We start from the raw sequence: 17681 nt of genomic DNA, 5'->3' as shown, positions 1-17681 counted from the left end.
AGTAAGTGATCTCTGCTGTTATCTGGGATAAGTGCAATCCATACATAGAGAACAGCAAGTGCAAAGGCCCTGAGGCATGAGTGTGCCTGGAATATTTGAGAAATGGCAAGGAGTATAGTGTGGCTGGAGTGGAGTGACTGAGAGGAATGGGAGAAGAGGTCACAGAAGTAAAGGGAGGACCAGAATAAGTAAGGCCTTATGGGTCACTGTGAGGAATTTGGCTGTTACTCTTAGTGAGGTAGAAAGGCATTTAAGGGTTTTGAGCAGAAGAATGACATGATCTGACTTAGGTTTTAACAGAATCACTTGGCTGCTGGATCAAGCATAAACTGAAGGGTATACAATTTTTGTCGGTTTTACCTCAATAAAGCTGGGAAAAAATAAAAAGAATAAATAAAAATAAAAGAAGTTATTTAAATTAAATTAAAAAGATAGACTGAAGACGGGAGCAAGGGCGGAGGCAGGAAGACCAACTAAGAGACTATGGAAATAATTTAGGCAAACTACGACTGGCTATATCAGAATAGAAGTGGATGAGGAGTGGTGAGAGTCTGGGTTTTTGAAAATAGGATTCAAAGATTGGATGTAGAGTATGAGAGAAAGGAAGGAGGTAACAGTGATGCTACGTTTTTGGTTTGAGAACTGCAAGAATGCAGTTGCGGTTAATTGAGATGGAGAAGACTGCAGGAGAAGGTCAGTTTTAGACATGTTCAAGTTGAGCTGCCTTTTCAGTAGCCAGTTGAAGGCAATTGATGTGCAAGTCTGAGCTCAGGAGGAAGGCCTCAGCTGGAGACTTAAATTGCAAAGTCATAAGCATATGGATGTTATTCAAAGCCGTGAATCTGAATAAGATCACTGAGGAGGTGATAGAGGTGAAGAGGTCCAAGGACTCACTGAGCTTACCAGCATTTAGAAATCAAGGACATGAAGAAAAACCCCCAAAAGAGACTGAGGGAGATGTGTGTGTAGTCTGTGCTGTCTTTCATTGCTGTTCTACTCTTGGTCATACTTGCTGTTGGCCTTTCTTTCCCGGCATTTTCCAAGGTCATGTATCTATCTGGTCCTGCCAGTTAAATAGGTAATGTTCTCTTTTGTTTTTGTGGAAATCTGTGCTTAGTCCTTTTTCTCTTCCTTGGATCATGGTCCCCAACTTTGCAAATTTATGTTTTCACCTCTTTTATGCTTATTAAAGTTATGCTTAATAGTCTTTGTATGAAATACTAAGTGTGTAGAAAGTTACAAAGAATCAAAAAATGTCATCTGTAATTCTGCCACCCAGATGCTAATCCCTGTAAACATTTTGGCACATTTTCCCTCTTTTTTTTGTGCATTTGCTTTACATAGTTGACATGTGGAAAGTAAAAGTTTGTGTTTATTGACCTTTTTACATGAGCATTTTTCCCATGACAAAACTCATGATAACATTTTCCCTGAGTTTTTTATTTTAGAAGTTTAAACCCACAGAAGAAATGAAAGGATGGTACGCATTTGCTCTGTGTTTGTGTGTGTGTGTATGTATTTATAAAATATACTTTTTTGGGGGTGGTGGATCATTTGAAACTAAGTTGCAAACATCATAGTTCCCCTTAAATACTTTAGCATTCATCCCCTAAGAATAGTACATTATCCTATATAATCATAATACCGTTATCAGCACCTAAGAAAATATTAATTCCATAATGCTAGTAATATAGTTCATATTCAGATTTTCCCAATTGTTTCAAAGATGTCTTTTATATATGTAAATAAATATAATAAAATATAAATATAAGTAAAATAAAAAATATATTTTTTATTGAGGATTCAATCTAGGTTTACACATTGTATTTGGTTGTTTCAAGCATTTTTATTGGCTGCATAATATATCATTTTATGGGTTATGAAATTATTTAATCATTTCCCTAATGCTGGACTTACGGGTTGTTTCTTAATCACAGTAAACTTTGAGAAATAAGTTTATGTAAGGATCTTTCACATTTCAAAGTATTTCTTACAATTGAAATTATTGAAATTACTGGGTATGAACATTTTTTAGAGCTCTTAATACATATTTCCAAATTGTTCTTCAAAAAGGTTCTGTTACTTTATGCTCTCATAAACAGTATTTGATGATGCTTATCTTACCTCAGGTTTAAGCAGCACTGAATAAGTAGTACAGTATTATACTTGTTTTTTCCTAATTTGATTGGCCTCAGATGGTTTCTCTGATTTATCACGTTTTAAGATATTTGTAGGGGCCGGCCCCGTGGTGTGGTGGGTAAGTGTGTGCGCTCCACTCCTGGCGGCCCGGGTTTGGATCCCGGGCACGCACCGACGTACCGCTTTTCAGGCCACACTGTGACGGCGTTCCGTATAAAGTGAAGGAAGATGGGCATGGATGTTAGCCCAGGGCCAGTCTTCCTCAGCAAAAAGAGGAGGATTGGCATGGATGTTAGCTCAGGGCTGATCTGCCTCACAAAAAAAAAAAAAGATACTTGTATTTCTTTTTTTGTGAGTTGTCTGTTTTGTTATTTGTCCGTTTATCTCTTGGAGTTCTTCATATGAATTCCTTATATTTTTATGGAGACTATTCTTTTGTTCTATTAGTTGCAGATATTTATTCCTAATTGTAATTTATCTTTTACTTTTGTTTATTATACTTTTTGACTGGTAATGTTAACTTTTATTTATTTATTTATTTTTTTGGTGTGAGGAAGATCACCCCTGAGCTAACATCCGTGCTAATCCTCCTCTTTTTGCTGAGGAAGACCGGCTCTGAGCTAACATCTATTGCCAATTCTCCTTTTTTTGTTCCCCAAAGCCGCAGTAGATAGTTGTATGTTATAGTTGCACATCCTTCTAGTTGCTGTATGTGGGACGCGGCCTCAGCATGGTCAGAGAAGTGGTGCGTCGGTGCATGCCTGGGATCCGAACCCCGGGCTACCAGTAGCAGAGCGCACGCACTTAACCACTAAGCCACAGGGCCGGCCCTAATGTTAACTTTTAAATACAGAGGCCTCTTAGCTGGATTTTATTTAGATACTCTGGTTCTATGTATGTATTCTAAGATTTTTTACTAAAGTATTTTTGTGAACTGTGTCTGGTTTAATAGGTGTATTTTTGAGTCCCTTCCCTGCACATCTAATGCACATCTTCTCTGGTCGCTTGTCAGTAATTCCCTTGAGTACAAGATTTTTCTGTCCCTGCTCATACCTTTTCAGAGAAAGATAAAATTCAAGTATGTTTGTTCCTTTCCTCGGTTTAATATTTGTGTTACTTAATTCTGTACGGTGTTTTGAGATGTTTACCTTTTAGGTGCTTTTTGTAGAAAGAAGCACTAATGGGGTGATGTTTTTTACTTTTTCAAATTTGCTTAAAAGGTGGTTGTTGTGTGGGGAGTCACAATAAAATTCAGAGTGCTTTGAGCAGAGTGTCCCAGCCTGTCTAGGAACACATGATTGTGTCTTTCTGCCATGTAGTGTTTTGGGAATGTCAGTGGAATCTGCTCCTCCTGTGGGGGAAGAGAAGGAAGAAGAGATGGAAGAGAAGGAGAAAGAGGAAAAGGAAGAAGATACTCTAGACGATCACACACCCTCTCTTGGTGCTGAAGGTAGCTTTATGCCTTTTTCAGGATAGTAGATTATTCTAAGTCCCTTTAATGTAAGCATGCAGATATCTAAATTTCTCCTTTTTATTGGGTTGTAGATTTCTCATCATTAATTGAGAGTAGTCATTATGAAAATGTTAGTAGTCCACCTAATTTGGTGTTCAGGAATTTGTAGCTCATTGGATAGCCCTCTTTCTGCATATTGACTCTTCCTCTTTTTGTACTCATTTGTTTTTTAAATATTTTTGGCATGTATGCTTTGTGGGGTAGAAATATAATCTGAATTACTGTGTGTCTGGGTAAGGTTTATGTATATTGTCAGGAAGTAGACATAGTCTACCTATATTAGGTGCTTGTAAGGTTTTATAGTATGTGAGTTTTTGCTTCATTACACATTTTTCCCCTTCACTTTTAGAATTTTTATTCTTAATTTTGAAACATTTTAGGGGGCAGAACTTTGATGTGAAGGACTTAACATGACCCGCTTTTGTTAGGGGATAGCACCTTGCCTAGTGCGTAATATTGTGGGATGATACCTAATTTCTTGGAGTTTTGTTCCTAGATCCTGCCTCATCACAAATGGGCTTTGGGGTTCTGGAACTCTCCCAGAGCCAGGATGTTGAAGAACATACTGTGCCATATGAAGTAGACAGAGAGCCTCTACAGTCAGTAACCACCAACTCTAGTTATACTAGGCTATCTGATGTGGATGCTAATATTGGTATGAAGCATGTTTTCTGGCATTTGGAGTTGTTTATAAGCGTTTTCCTCCCATCCTAGAGCTAGTTGTTTTTTCCTCGATACGTTTTATAACTAAGTTAATATAGTTAAGTTGCAGAGTTGTCTGGCAAATACTTGTCAGTTGATGGCTTGCAGATTAGGTTTTTTGTAAGAGGGTTATTGGTTATTTTCCTTTTTGGAATGATGCCTATAAATATTTTCAAATTGGACTTCTTTCTATTAAAGTCTTTGCTTTAGAAAAGCATTTGGGACTGCTTCTAGTATTTTGAAAAATTAAATATTTCCTTCCTGTCTTCTTCTAAAACTTCAAGCAATTAAACATGAAGAACAGTCCAATGAAGATATCCCCATGGCAGCACAGCCCAGCAAGGATGTACATGTGATAGAAGAGCAAAATCCACCACCTGCAAGGTATACCATGTTCTTTCTAGAAAGTATTTTTGAGTTTCTGCTATAGGACTGTACTCATTTCACTTGGCCAGGTGAAAACATTTTTAGAAATTCTTGATTTTTTTTCCCCCCCTGTACTGGGCATATTTCTGGTTCAGTAGAAACATTGATTATTTATGAATTCTCATTGTGTCTTCATCTTATCTTTAGGCATGTTACAAAGCCATTTTATTGCTGCTGTAACTATAAGCATGACTCCTTAATCTTTGGTTGCTACTCCTCCTCTCTGATCTTTGTTTATGGAAGCATTGTCTCTGGGAGGTCTTCCTAGCCTCTCTAGTGTTATGAGGAGTCACACGAATATTATATTTGAAAGTCTACTGTTTCTGTACTTGAGAAGCACCTAGATTGCTTTGGGTCCCCAGGTATCCTGCGTCTGGTGTTTATGGTATAGATGCAGGGAGGTATGCTTTTCCCAAGTCCTTTAGGCTCTTAACTTGGTAGGAATTGGATAGTAAAGCTCTGCTCTGCCTGTGGTGATTGCTGTATCCAACAGCATTGCCTCTAGTCAATAGCTCACTTTGGGATATGGCAGAGGAAAAGTGGGTGCTTCCAATTTGGGGTAGGAGATGAATAACCATTCAGTATTGTTTTGTTACTTCCTTCAATAGAAACTGCGGAATGGGGTCCTGAACAAAGTTGAATATCAAAAGTGGTTGTCTTTCTAATGCAAAACACCCAGCTTAACAGGAGCTGACTTTTTAGGCTTCTCTCTTTTTTTTTTTATGAGGAAGATTGGCCCTGAGCTAACATCTGTTGCCAATCTTCCTCTTTTTCTTTTTTTTCTTCCCAAAGCCCCAGTACATAGTTGTATATCCTAGTTGTAGGTCCTTCTAGTTCTTCTTTGTGGGATGCAGCCTCAGCATGGCTTGGTGAGTGGTGAGTAGGTCCGCACCCAGGATCTGAACTAGCAAACCCCGGGCCGCTGAAGCGGAACACGTGAACTTAACAGCCATGCCACTGGCCCGGTCCCTAGGCTTTTCTTTAGGAAGTTGTGCTCTAGCTAGTTTTGCTATCCTATTTACTTGGGGAATGGTAGAATAGGTGAACCTGATAAGTCTTTGGAAAGAAGCTAGCAATGAGTGTCTTACATTTGTGAGTAGTATTGGTGTGAAGGAGTCTTGGTTTAGGGCTTAGGTTGAGTAGATCAAATAGAAAAGGTCAGCAGAAGATAGTGTGTGTGGCACTAGCTCAGAGGATAATTCACATCCAGGCCCTTTCTGTGGAAGGTCATTGTTAGGACTGGTATTGTTGTGGACTGGATCAGAATCCTTCATGCACGTCTGGATAACAGCATAGGTAATAAAAATCCCTAAATCACTCATCAGAAATCTTGGACAGCATGCAGCACAGCAGTGAACAGAGTAGAAAAGAGGTTTTGCTGTGTGAGAGACTGAGACAGGCTTTGAAATGGGCTGAGGGCTTTGTATCATTATAAAGAGTAGCTTATTTCACTTTCTTTTTTTTTTTTTTTTTTTTTGCTGAGGAAGATTCGTCCAGAGCTAACATCTGTGCCAATCTTCCTCTATTTTGTATGTGGGTCGCCACCACAGCGTGGCTGCTGATGAATGGTGTAGGTCTGTGCCTGGGAACCGAACCTGGGCTGCTGAAGTGGAGCATGCCGAACTTAACCATTAGGCCACGGGGTTGGCCCCCTCACTTCCAATAAATGTAGATTAGAGCTTTTGGAATTTTTGAAATTATTAAAGGAAAACACAAAACAGGAAAAGCTTCTTCTTTTTTTTTTTTGTGAGGAAGATCAGCCCTGAGCTAACATGCATGCTGATCCTCCTCTTTTTGCTGAGGAAGACTGGCCCTGGGCTAACGTCTGTGCCCATCTTTCTTCACTTTTTATGTGGGATGCCGCCACAGCATGGCCTGACAAGCGGTGCGTTGGTGCGTGCCTGGGATCCAAACCTGGGCCACCAGCAGCGGAGCACGCGCACTTAACCGCTACGCCCTGGGGCCGGCCCCCCAGGAAAAGCTTCCTTGTTCAAAGATAAAAGCATTTGAACATAGCAACTTTTTCTCCTGGTGATATGAATTTCCTAGGTCAGAGGACATGCCTTCTAGTCCCAAAGTATCTCTTGCTGCTGTGGAAACAAAAGAACAAATACCTGCTCAAGAACTTCTGGAAGGTGGACTGCAGATTCAGAAGTCAACAGAGCCTGAGGTTTTATCAACTCAGGAGGACTTGTTTGATCAGAACAATAAAACAGGTACAAAGAGTAATTAGTTGCTATAGCTTCTCTTCTCTAAAGATCTGAACTTTTATTTCTGTTCAGAGGCTGTTGCTTAAGTTAGAAGGCACTTTATAGGTCTGCAGACGTGTTTGTGATATGGAAGGAAGATATGTTTCTAGCTGATGGATGAGAAGGGCTTTTTGGGAACGATTGCTATTTATTTATTTATTATTTTTTTTGCGTGTCTGAGGAAGATAGCCCTGAGCTAACATCCATACCAATCCTTCTCTTTTTTTTGCTGAGGAAGACTGGCCCTGGGCTAACATCTGTGCCTATCTTCCTCAACTTTATATGGGATGCTGCCATAGCATGGTATGACAAGCGGTGCCTCGGTGTGCACCTGGGATCCAAACCCGGGCCCCCAGCGGCGGAGCGCGCACTTAACTGCTATGCCATGGGGCTGGCCCCAACAATTGCTATTTAACATTTTAACATAATTTTTCTTTCTTATGGAAATGGAGATATTGAGGAATGATAGCTAATAATATGGTAAATTTAATATTATGGACAGAGTAGCTATTTGTTTCATCTTAAGTCTTCAAATCTTAAATATTATGATATGTAAGTGTAAGTTTTTCATATTCATCTGGGTTACAGTCTACTTACTCATCTCTTTATTAGTTCATCTACCACAAATAGGAAGTTATGGTCTAGCAGAAAGAACATAAAACTTAGAAGGCTAGCTAGTATTTGTTTCACGTTTTGTTAACCCCCACAACAATCCCCAATTCCGCAACCTCAGAGTCAGAAAGCTTCAGTAATAACCAGCAAAATATAATGTGTTGGTTGAAGGGGGAAGAAGAGAAGGTTATGTTCCTTTACTATGTCATGAATGTGTGCAAGATATTCAGAGGGTAACCAGGAAACCTTTTTTGGTCTCGCACTAAAACTATATGGTTGTATTTAAGAAATTCCTTTATACTTGAGATTAATACGGCTGATACTCCATCGCTTGCTAAGGGGAAGGGACCAACAGGAGACTCTTCATAGTATAAATCGGCAGTGGCTGCTCATATATCCTTTTACTAATGCATTAGTGTTTTCTGTCTCCTTTGAGGAGGCCCAGGTTCTAATGATGAAAGTTACTGCATTCATGTCATCAGGTGTCATGTACATTGCTTTGACTTCTCCCATCTGCATCATGGCATGAGCTTAACTACACCTTAGGTAGACCTTGGAATAAAAGGCTCGTTTGCTGTTTTATAATAAAAGCTTCACAAGAAAGAAGAGCAGCCAAGTAGAGGGATAAGGATTCTGGCTTTTCCTCTTCAAGCTTCAATCATGATAGAAAGAGTTGAGAAATTTTTTGTCAGTTCTTTGTTAAAGAAACTCATAATTTCGTAGGACAGGGGGGTGTTTAATGGTCACTCAAGATTTGTGTTAGGGTGGCAGTCCATTAATTGTGGTACAATTGGAAAACAGTTTCTGTTCTCTTGGAACATGGTTGGAAACAGAAATATTACTCTTTGCAATCCTGAGTGGTTTTTTTTGACAACTCAGTAATGTCAGTCTGAGAAGTAAGTGCAACTGAAATTTCTTTCTTTTTTTCAATAGGTTCTGCTGGTTGCTCTTCTCCTTCCAAGGAAGAAGGTGGGTGTTCTCTGGTTTCCACACCTGCCACCACTCTGCACCTCCTGCATCTCTCTGGTCAGAGATCCCTTGTTCAGGAGAGTCTTTCCACGTAAGTAAGCCTAAAATAGCTCTTCCAAGGAAACATGTGCCTGAGGGTCTTAGGCTAAGGTTGAAAGAACAAAAATTATCTGCTAGTCCAGAATTTTTTCAAAACCAAAAGGTAAACGCTAGGCTTTAGTATTTTGGGGTAAGAACTTAGTGGAACTGTTAAAGGCAGGTAGATCTGCTTTCTCATTTGGAGGTTTTATAATAGTAGCCCAAAGGTTTCACTAGGGAAGAAACTGCCCAGTTATTTAGAGACTGTTATACATCCCGAGCAAGCAGTCTGCTCCTCCATTTGATTAGCAGTTTTTCCCATTTAAAGCATAGGGGTGGAGAATAGGTTATACTAAAGTTGGCAGTTGTTGGATTTCTTTATCTCTGTTAGGACATAGAGGGTTTGCTTTTTTTTTTTTTTTTAAATAAAAATATGTATGATCTTGCTAGTATTAGGCAAAAAATGGAGTAAATATTTTCATGTCTTAAATCTGCAGATGAATTTATTTTTTAGCACTTTCTCATCCTGCTTTTCAATCATGATGTCCTCGTGTCTGATCATTTGCTTTCTCTTGTAATCATATGGCTTTACCCTTACTCTTTTTTTTTTTTTTATTTGGATATGTCTAGTGTGAGAAATAAGTTATATTATTCATGGCTCTTCCACCAGCCTCAGGAAGCTGTTTGAGAGAAATGCTAATAAGTATTTGTCTGAATGACTTAGATATTTTTGCTATTAAAAAGTGAAAAACAAATGCAAAACTGTGGCTGTGGTAAAATAACCTGTGATTCTCTCTTTGTATGAAGGAATTCCTCAGATCTTGTTGCTCCTTCCCCTGATGCTTTTCGATCTACCCCTTTTATTGTTCCTAGCAGTCCCACAGAGCAAGAAGGGAGAAAAGGTGAGCTCTCTTGATCTGTGTATTGATCTCAGGTTAGAAGAGGAGCAGCACTTCTTCTGCCTTGCATAATGTACTGTTTCTTTATATGCTAGAACACTGTGACCTAAACTATTCAGTAGGACTCATGTCTGTTTAACCTTTAGGGATGTGGCCTAGTGTTACGTGCTCTCCTCAGTTCTTTGCTCTTCTAGCACTGATTCTTCTGAGAATTCTGTATTGTTCACTTAATTGTTAAAAAGACCCTTAAGGGAAAATTTTTATATTTTTAAAGTTGAACTCAAATGAATTAGTATGGTGAAGAACTAGGTTTATTACTAATGGCCTGGTAGTTTCCAGTAACATGTTAACATGTTACTGGTGAGAGGGAACCAAAAATTGTTTCTTTGGCTCTTTATAAGTTATTTTTGCTGTTATCAAAGTAGTTTTAGGCAAAGAGTGGTTAGGAGCAGGTGGTAGAAATTTTGACTTCATTCACTTCCTGCTTTGAGGACCTAGTGATTTTATATTACTTTATTCGTAAGAAAGCTTTCCTTTTTACTTAATTTATCTCATTATCTAAACCCCCTTTGCTCTCTCCTACTTTTGTATCCAGTCATTCAAGATATTTTTATATTCCTACTACTTCTACAAAGCCTTTTCTAATAAATTCCATGATTTTCTCCTTTTCATTCTTTCACATACCAATAATGGTATAATAGCTAATATTTATTAGCACTTTGTGTATGCCAGGCACTGTTCTATATGCTTCTCTTTCGTTCTAGGTGCTTCCCTTTGTGTTTTTTCATTGAATCCTCACAACAATCTTAAGTAGGTGTTACTGTTATCCCAGTTTTACAGATGAGGGAATGGAGGCACAGAGAGATTTCGCAACTAATAAGTCACAGAGGCAGAATTTGAACTCAGGCAGCTGCTTCCAGAGCCTGTGCTCTTATCTGTCTTGTATGTGCCTCCTACGATATCCTGCTGTCTCTGCTCTTGAGTGATATAACTATAGAAATATGTTTAACTGGTTTTCAAATGTAGTTTACCCATGACAAAATTTAATCTTAGACTTTCTTTTGCCGCAAAATTTGTGTCTGGCTCTTTCTCTTGAAATCAGTTGTACATATCCAGATGGACTAATATCATTCTAAGCATAACATGATTAGTTATATCTTTAGTAAAAAATAAAAATGAATCCATTCTACAAAAAATCCTGTTAATGCAAGTTAAGTTTAATTTATACTTAGAACAACTTCTTCTATCTGTAGTGTGAACATTGAAGATATGTAAAGATAATTATTTTTAAAATGCCTTCTCCCTGATTGTAAACATAATTAGTATTCATTGTAGAAAGTTGCAAAAGCATATAGGAAAGTAATGAGAAGAAAATAAAAATCACCTGTGTTATAATCCAGATATAATTATAGTTAGTATTTGGATATATTGCCTTTCAGAGTGTTTTCTATGCATATCTTTACACAATTGGGATTATGTCATGTATATGATTCAGTGTTCCTTTTTTCATGTAACATACTGTATTTTCCCTTGTCAATTGTATTTTAGATTTAATGCATTTGCTTAATATGTGTGTAATTATTTGTGGGACTGTATGTGCTTTTTGTATTTAGTTTTGTTTTTTGCTGTCTAAGATTATTAACCTAAAGCCTTTTTATATGTAGTGCTTAGAACAGCGGGTCCTTAATAAGTGCTTTGTCATGGTGAGAAAGATCAAAAGGTGTAATGAAAATACTTAACATAGCTGTGGTAGCACCAGATCCCAAACCTAGCATTGGACTGGAATGTGAGGTTGAGGCCAAGCTAAGCAGGAAGAGTAGATATTGAGGTAGTGGGTAGTGGGTAGAATGAGTGTGGATTATAGGGAAAAACTCAGTGGCATAGGTGGTTTGTGAGAGTAGTCTAGAGGAAACCTATTTGGGGTAATGTTGTAAGATAGGGGAAAAAGGGTTGATGAATCAAACACCTACCTAGCTAGGCTGGCTCTGAGGAAGATCCTGTTAGCCTACACTGGGTAGTATACTATGGGAAAGCAGTGGAGTGTGTGTGTGTGTGTGTGTGTGTGTGTGTGTGTGTGTGTGTGTGTGTGTTTCCCTCCTGAGCAATTTGTCTCAGGATTAGTGTCTTGTACTTAGTTCTTTGATAAGTACTTTGATAATATCAGTGCTGATTGGCATTGATAGGTTTCTTTTCTTCTTCTATATTTGTCCCAGCATCCATCTCTCCACACTTAGCAGTTGTTAATGCAAATATAATGGGATCATAGATATGTAGATATTTACTTAGAGTGGTGAACAAGTTCAATGCCTTTCAAGGCCTGTGGCAGAATACACGATGGTTAAATCAGGTGCTATTAATCTGGGCGTTCCTGTGCAAAATATAAAAAACTGAGCTATAATCAGGAAAGGGGCTCAGAGGAGCCAAGTTAATATAACATTTCATGTGGATGGGTTGTTTTCCCCAGATGAACCCCATTTTAATCTGTATCTGAGTATTTTGGGAGTGTGGACCCCTCTCCTCTCAGGGGAAGAAAGTATGCTAGATTTCTGGGATTCATTCTGCTAATAATCTATCAGGTTCTAGAAATTAAGTCACTATTTCTTTTAGGAATGGAAATTTCTGTAATATAGTTGTTATTAGTGGTTTTGGAACATGAGTAGTATTGATGAGTGCTTATTTCTCCATTTGTTTTTCCTTTTTTAAACCAGGTGAGCCAATGGACATGTCAGTGTTATCTGAAGGAGGAGGAGAGTCTTTTCAGAAAAAACTCCAAGAGGATGAACCAGCGGAAACAGAAAATCCCCCTCTCCCACCTGAGCGTACTGTATCACCACAAGCCTCAACACCGGTATCTCAGAGCACACCAGTCTTCACTCCTGGGTCACTTCCTATCCCATCACAACCTGAATTTTCTCATGTGAGTATTGTGGAAAGAGTTTTTTCCTCCTAACATCTTTTTTCTTTTTTAACAACTTTATCGAGGTATAATTTATAAACCATAAAATTCACCCATTTTAAGTGTATAGTTTAGTGATATTTTAGTAAATTTACAGAGTTATGCAACTGTTATCACAATCTAGTTTTAGGACATTTTTAGAGCCACCTAACACCTTGATGTACTTTTTTTTTTTGGTGAGGAAGATTGGCCCTGAGCTAACATCTGTTGCCAATCTTCCTCTTTTTGCTTGAGGAAGATTGTTGCTGAGCTAACGTCTGTGCCCATCTTCCTCCATTTTTGTATGTGGGATGCCAACACAGCATGACTTGATGAGCGGTGTGTAGGTCTGTGCCCAGGATCTGAACCAGCAAACCCTGGGCTGCTGAAGCAGAGTGCGCAAACTTAACCACTAAGCCACTGGGCCAGCCCCTTGATATACTTTTTTATATTTAAATTTTGTACCATGTCTTTAAACTTTCTGAAAATGTTACTGCAAAATTGAAAGGGGGCGTTAATCATTATTCTACCATAGTGCAACTACTACTGTCATTTTGGTCTTTCCTCATGCCTACTTTTTAAAAAATGAAGTTGTTTATAGTGAACATACAACTTTAATCTTTTTCCAGTTACCATTGTGTCATAGTGATTTTTCAGTGTTGCATGGTCTTCATATTATTCTTTCAAACTTGTGTAATATTTCTCTGAGTGCATGTACCATAATTTAATCATTCCTGTACTGAGGACATCAAGATGGATTTTAGTTTTCAAATGAGATGTTAGTTTCCTCCTAAAAGCAAGGGAAAACTAACATCTCATTTGTATAATTTTAAATATAAATATTAAAAAAAATGAAATTTAGGTTTCATAGTGAATTGAAGGTCCTTAACTAAATCTAAATGACTGTGTTGTATGTTCAGTCTAAATGCTTGTTCTTGTAAGACCTTAAGTGAGAGAATTATTTTAGCGTTATTGGGAGAACTTCTTTCATGTCTTTCAGTTTGCAGGTAGGTATTGTAACAAAAGTTTATATTTAAAAATGAATGGTAATGAAATATACCATAAATTTAGTGAGGAGGAAACAGTAAGAAGAACGAAATTTAATTGCTTTCTGGAGTTTTAAAACTTGTGTGTTTCGTTGAAAATTTCATTTTATTTAAATCATCAGAAGCAATTTGGTGGAGTGGTTAAGAACAAGGACTCTGGAATCAGAACTTCCTGGACTGACTTGTGGCTCTGCCGTTACTACCGATGTGACCAATTGAAACTGAGCCTCAGTTTCCTCATCAAATCAAATGGGAATATTGATACTACCCACTTTATAGGGTAGTTGAGAAAGTTAAATATGTATAAAGTGCCTAGAATAGTGCCTTGCACATGGGTAAACACTCCGTAAGGGTTAGCTGTTGCTGGCAGTGAAAGAGTGAAGACAAGGTTACCCAGAGGTGAAGTGAATGTTCAACCACCATACGTCTTTTTCTTTAGCGTTTATTTTTCTATCAAAGTTTTACATGAACATATATAGTTTAAAAGAGTCATCAGACTTTAGGGATGAACTATAAGCACTGACCCAGAGCACTGAGAAGAATTTTCCAGAAAAGGTAGCTGATATTAAAGAGACTGGTTACAGATATTTATCAATGACCAAACAAGACTTTTATGGAAATGAATGTCTTTACAAAGGTTATCTGTACCAGAGGAGTGACACCTGACCACAAAGGGAGAACTGACTTTTTGAAAAACAAGACGCTATTGAAGAAATTACCCCACCTTCAGCATTTACTGGAGACCTTCAAAGGCAGCTATAAAACCAGCAATGAAAATTTGAGGCAAATGAGTGGTGCTGAACATAGTGCAAAGGTCGCTGGAACCTAAGATGACTCTAGTCAAATTTCTTTGGACTCATATTTTAAGATGCCTTAGCCAGTACGGTCCAGGGCTCTTAAAAAATCTCTGAAGAGTACCTTTACAACATAGTTTTTATGGTAAGGGTGTGATTTTACTTAATTAATAAGCATTTGTAAAAACCAAAAAAAGGGTCAGTTAAAACAAGGTTTCTCCCCACCCCAACCCAGAGACAACCACCTTCAGTTTTTTAAGCTTTTTCTTTTATTTACCTCTAACTCTATATATCACGATTATATTTCCATATTCTTTTTTTTTTTTTTTAAAGATTTTATTTATTTTATTTTTCCCCCCAAAGCCCCAGTGGATAGTTGTATGTCGTAGCTGCACATCCTTCTAGTTGCTGTATGCGGGACTCGGCCTCAGGATGAACGGAGAAGTGGTGCCTCGATGCGCACCCGGGATCCGAACCCGGGCCACCAGCATCGCAGCGCGCGCACTTAACCACCAAGCCACAGGGCCAGCCCTCCATACATTCTTTAAAGAAATTTTTTAGCTCTTGCCTTTTTTTTTTTTCAGTATAGTTACATCATAATTTTAAGTCATTATTGAGTTTACATTATTAGGAACATTATTGTTATAAACACTATTTACAGCAGAGCCTGTGGAATATTATTATTTTTCCATGTTTGCATAATTTCTTGTTTTCTCTGGAATTGATAATTGTCTTTTTTATTTGTCTGGTTTTCTACAAACTTCTCACTAAATCAACCCTAGGCTCTCCACCAGTCGTCAGAATCTCCTTTTAAGATGCTCGGGGGTCTCAAACTTCGTCTTTTTGGAGAAACCTCTTTTGGAGCCTCCTGATTTCTGATCTGTACTGTTGCATTCTATGCGTGGTGCATAACTGGCACTTCCCTTTCATTGTCATCCTTGGAGATTGTCCTTACCTGTCTTTGTCTTGGATTCCTCTTGGGCTCCATGTCTTCTAGCTGAGTTTACTCCCTCTTTTTGGTGGAGGACATTCTTTAGTGGCAGACTCTCTGCTCTCATACTTGATTCATAGTTTGTAGGAGTATAGAATTCTGGGTTGGAAATACTTTTAAACTTTTTGAAGGCATTGCTCCACTGTCTTTACACTTCTGATGTTGCTGTTGAGAACTGTGTGGGCGGTCTGATTCTGATCTTTAATATGTAAGCAGTTTTTTTCCTTTTTGGCATCTTCTCGGATTTTCTCTTTGTCTCCAGTATTCTGAAATTTCCAGACCCTTGGCATAGGTCTATTTTCATTCATTGTATTGGGCAGTTGGTAAGCCCTCTCAATCTAGAAACTCAGGTCCTTCAGTTCAGGGACGTTTAATTATTTAATCCCCCCCCCTTTTTTTTTTGGTAAGGAAGATTAGCTCTAAGCTAACATCTGTTGCCAGTCCTCCTCTTTTTGCTGAGAAAGATTAGCCCTGGACTAACAACTGTGCCCATCTTCCTCTACTTTAATTGTTTTTAGTTTTTTTTTTTTTAGGAAGATTGGCCCTGAGCTAACATCTGTTGCCAATCTTCCTCCTTATTTCCTCCCCAAAGCCCCAGTAGATAGTTGTATGTTGTAGTTGACTACCTGCTAGTTGCTCTATGTGGGACGCCGCTTCAGCATGGCTTGATGAGCGGTGCATAGGTCCGCGCCCAGGATCCGAACCGGAGAACCCTGGGCTGCCGAAGCAGAGCACACGAACTTAACCACTAGGCCACGCCACCAGGCCAGCCCCTTCCTCTACTTTATGGGTGGGACACCTGCTACAGCATGGTTTGATAAGCAGTGCATGGGTTCGTGCCCTGGATCTGAACCTGTGAACGCTGGGCTGCTGAAGCGGAGCTGGCGAACCTAAGCACTAGGCCACGGGGCTGGCCCCTCTTTTTTTTTTTTAAATAGAATACTTATTGTTTGGATGTTGAAACTCCTAGAATAGTCTTATGTTTTTCTTATTTCGTCTCCTACTTTCCATCTCTTACTTTTTGTTCAACTTTCTGGGTGATTTCCTCAAATATCTTTTTTTAAAAAAATAGCTTTATTGAGATATTCACATGCCATATTGTTCAGCCTTTTAAAGTATACAATCCAATGGCTTTTATTTTTATATTTACAAAGTTGTGCAGTTATTCACCACCATCTAATTTTAGAACATTTTTATCCCCCCCTCTGCCAGAAGACCCCATGCCCATTAGTAGTCACTCCCATTTGCCCCACCCCTAGCCCTAGTAAACCACTGATCTACTTTGTGTCTATAGATTTGCCTATTCTGAACATTTCATGTAAGTGGAATTATACAATATGTAGTCTTTTGTGATTAGTTTCTTTAATTTAGCATAATGTTTTCACGGTTCATCCATGTTGTGGCATATATCAGAACTTCATTCCTTTTTATTCTGAATAACGCTACGTTGTATGTATATACCACATTTATTTATCCATTCATCAGTTGATGGACATTTGGGTTGTTTCTACTTTTTGGCTATTGTGAATAATGCTGCTGGGTATATTTGTGCACAAGTTTTTGTGTGGGTGTATATTTTTATTTGTATATACCTAGGAGAGCAGTTACTGAGTTCAGTCATCTTTTAACCTTTGTCTGAGTTATTAATTTCTACTCTTGGGTCTTTAATTTCTAAACTCTCTTTTTCTCTGAATGTCCTCCCTTTTTTTAAAAATAGCATTTTGTCTTGTTTTATGGGCATACTATCTTATCTCCCTAAAGATATTAATACAGTCATGCATCACTTAACGACGAGGGTACGTTCTGAGAAATGTGTTGTTAGGCGATTTTGTTGTGCAAACAACATAGAGTATACTTACACAAACCTAGATGGTATAGCCTACTACACACTTAGGCCGTATAGCAGTAATGTTATGGGACCACCAGGTATATGCAGTCTGTTGTTGACTGAAATGTCATTATGTAGCACATGACTGTAATAGTTTTTTTGAGAAGTTTTCTCCTCCCTTGAATAGTCACTGTTTCTTCAAATAGAATTTAGTTAGTTTTGATGTTTGATTTTCAAATTAGAGGCTTTCCTCAAGTGTCGGATAATCCTTAATTGTCCGCTTCAAGAGTGAAATACCAGAAAACTAATTAGAAGTTCTGAGCTAGTGGTTGGTGCTTGTTTCTTTTTTTTTTTTTTTTAATTTTATTTATTTATTTTTCCCCCAAATCCCCAGTAGATAGTTGTATGTCATAGCTGCACATCCTTCTAGTTGCTGTATGTGGGACACGGCCTCAGCATGGCCGGAGAAGCGGCGCATCAGTGCGCGCCCGGGATCCGAA

At 38.4% G+C, this 17681-nt stretch overlaps 1 protein-coding gene across 9 annotated transcripts in view; it reads left to right on the top strand.

Annotated features, from left to right (window-relative positions):
- Positions 1-17681, top strand: part of TP53BP1 (tumor protein p53 binding protein 1) — a 93347-nt gene that overhangs the window by 24480 nt on the left and 51186 nt on the right. For 6 of the 9 annotated variants that reach the window (XM_014780626.2, XM_087426222.1, XM_014780625.2 and 3 more), the window contains exons 6-12: positions 3459-3589; positions 4149-4307; positions 4639-4738; positions 6830-6996; positions 8575-8701; positions 9496-9590; positions 12296-12504. In XM_014780626.2, the coding sequence (XP_014636112.1) occupies positions 3459-3589; positions 4149-4307; positions 4639-4738; positions 6830-6996; positions 8575-8701; positions 9496-9590; positions 12296-12504 (988 nt within the window). Of the gene's footprint in view, positions 1-3458; positions 3590-4148; positions 4308-4638; positions 4739-6829; positions 6997-8574; positions 8702-9495; positions 9591-12295; positions 12505-17681 lie in introns of those variants that run through there. The other 3 variants (XM_087426188.1, XM_087426214.1, XM_087426237.1) reach the window with 3 other exon arrangements.

This window comes from Ceratotherium simum, chromosome 3, assembly GCF_057802395.1.
Source record: "Ceratotherium simum simum isolate JZ-2026a chromosome 3, ASM5780239v1, whole genome shotgun sequence".
NCBI lineage: Eukaryota > Metazoa > Chordata > Mammalia > Perissodactyla > Rhinocerotidae > Ceratotherium > Ceratotherium simum.
This window is presented reverse-complemented; position numbering and strand designations above follow the sequence as displayed.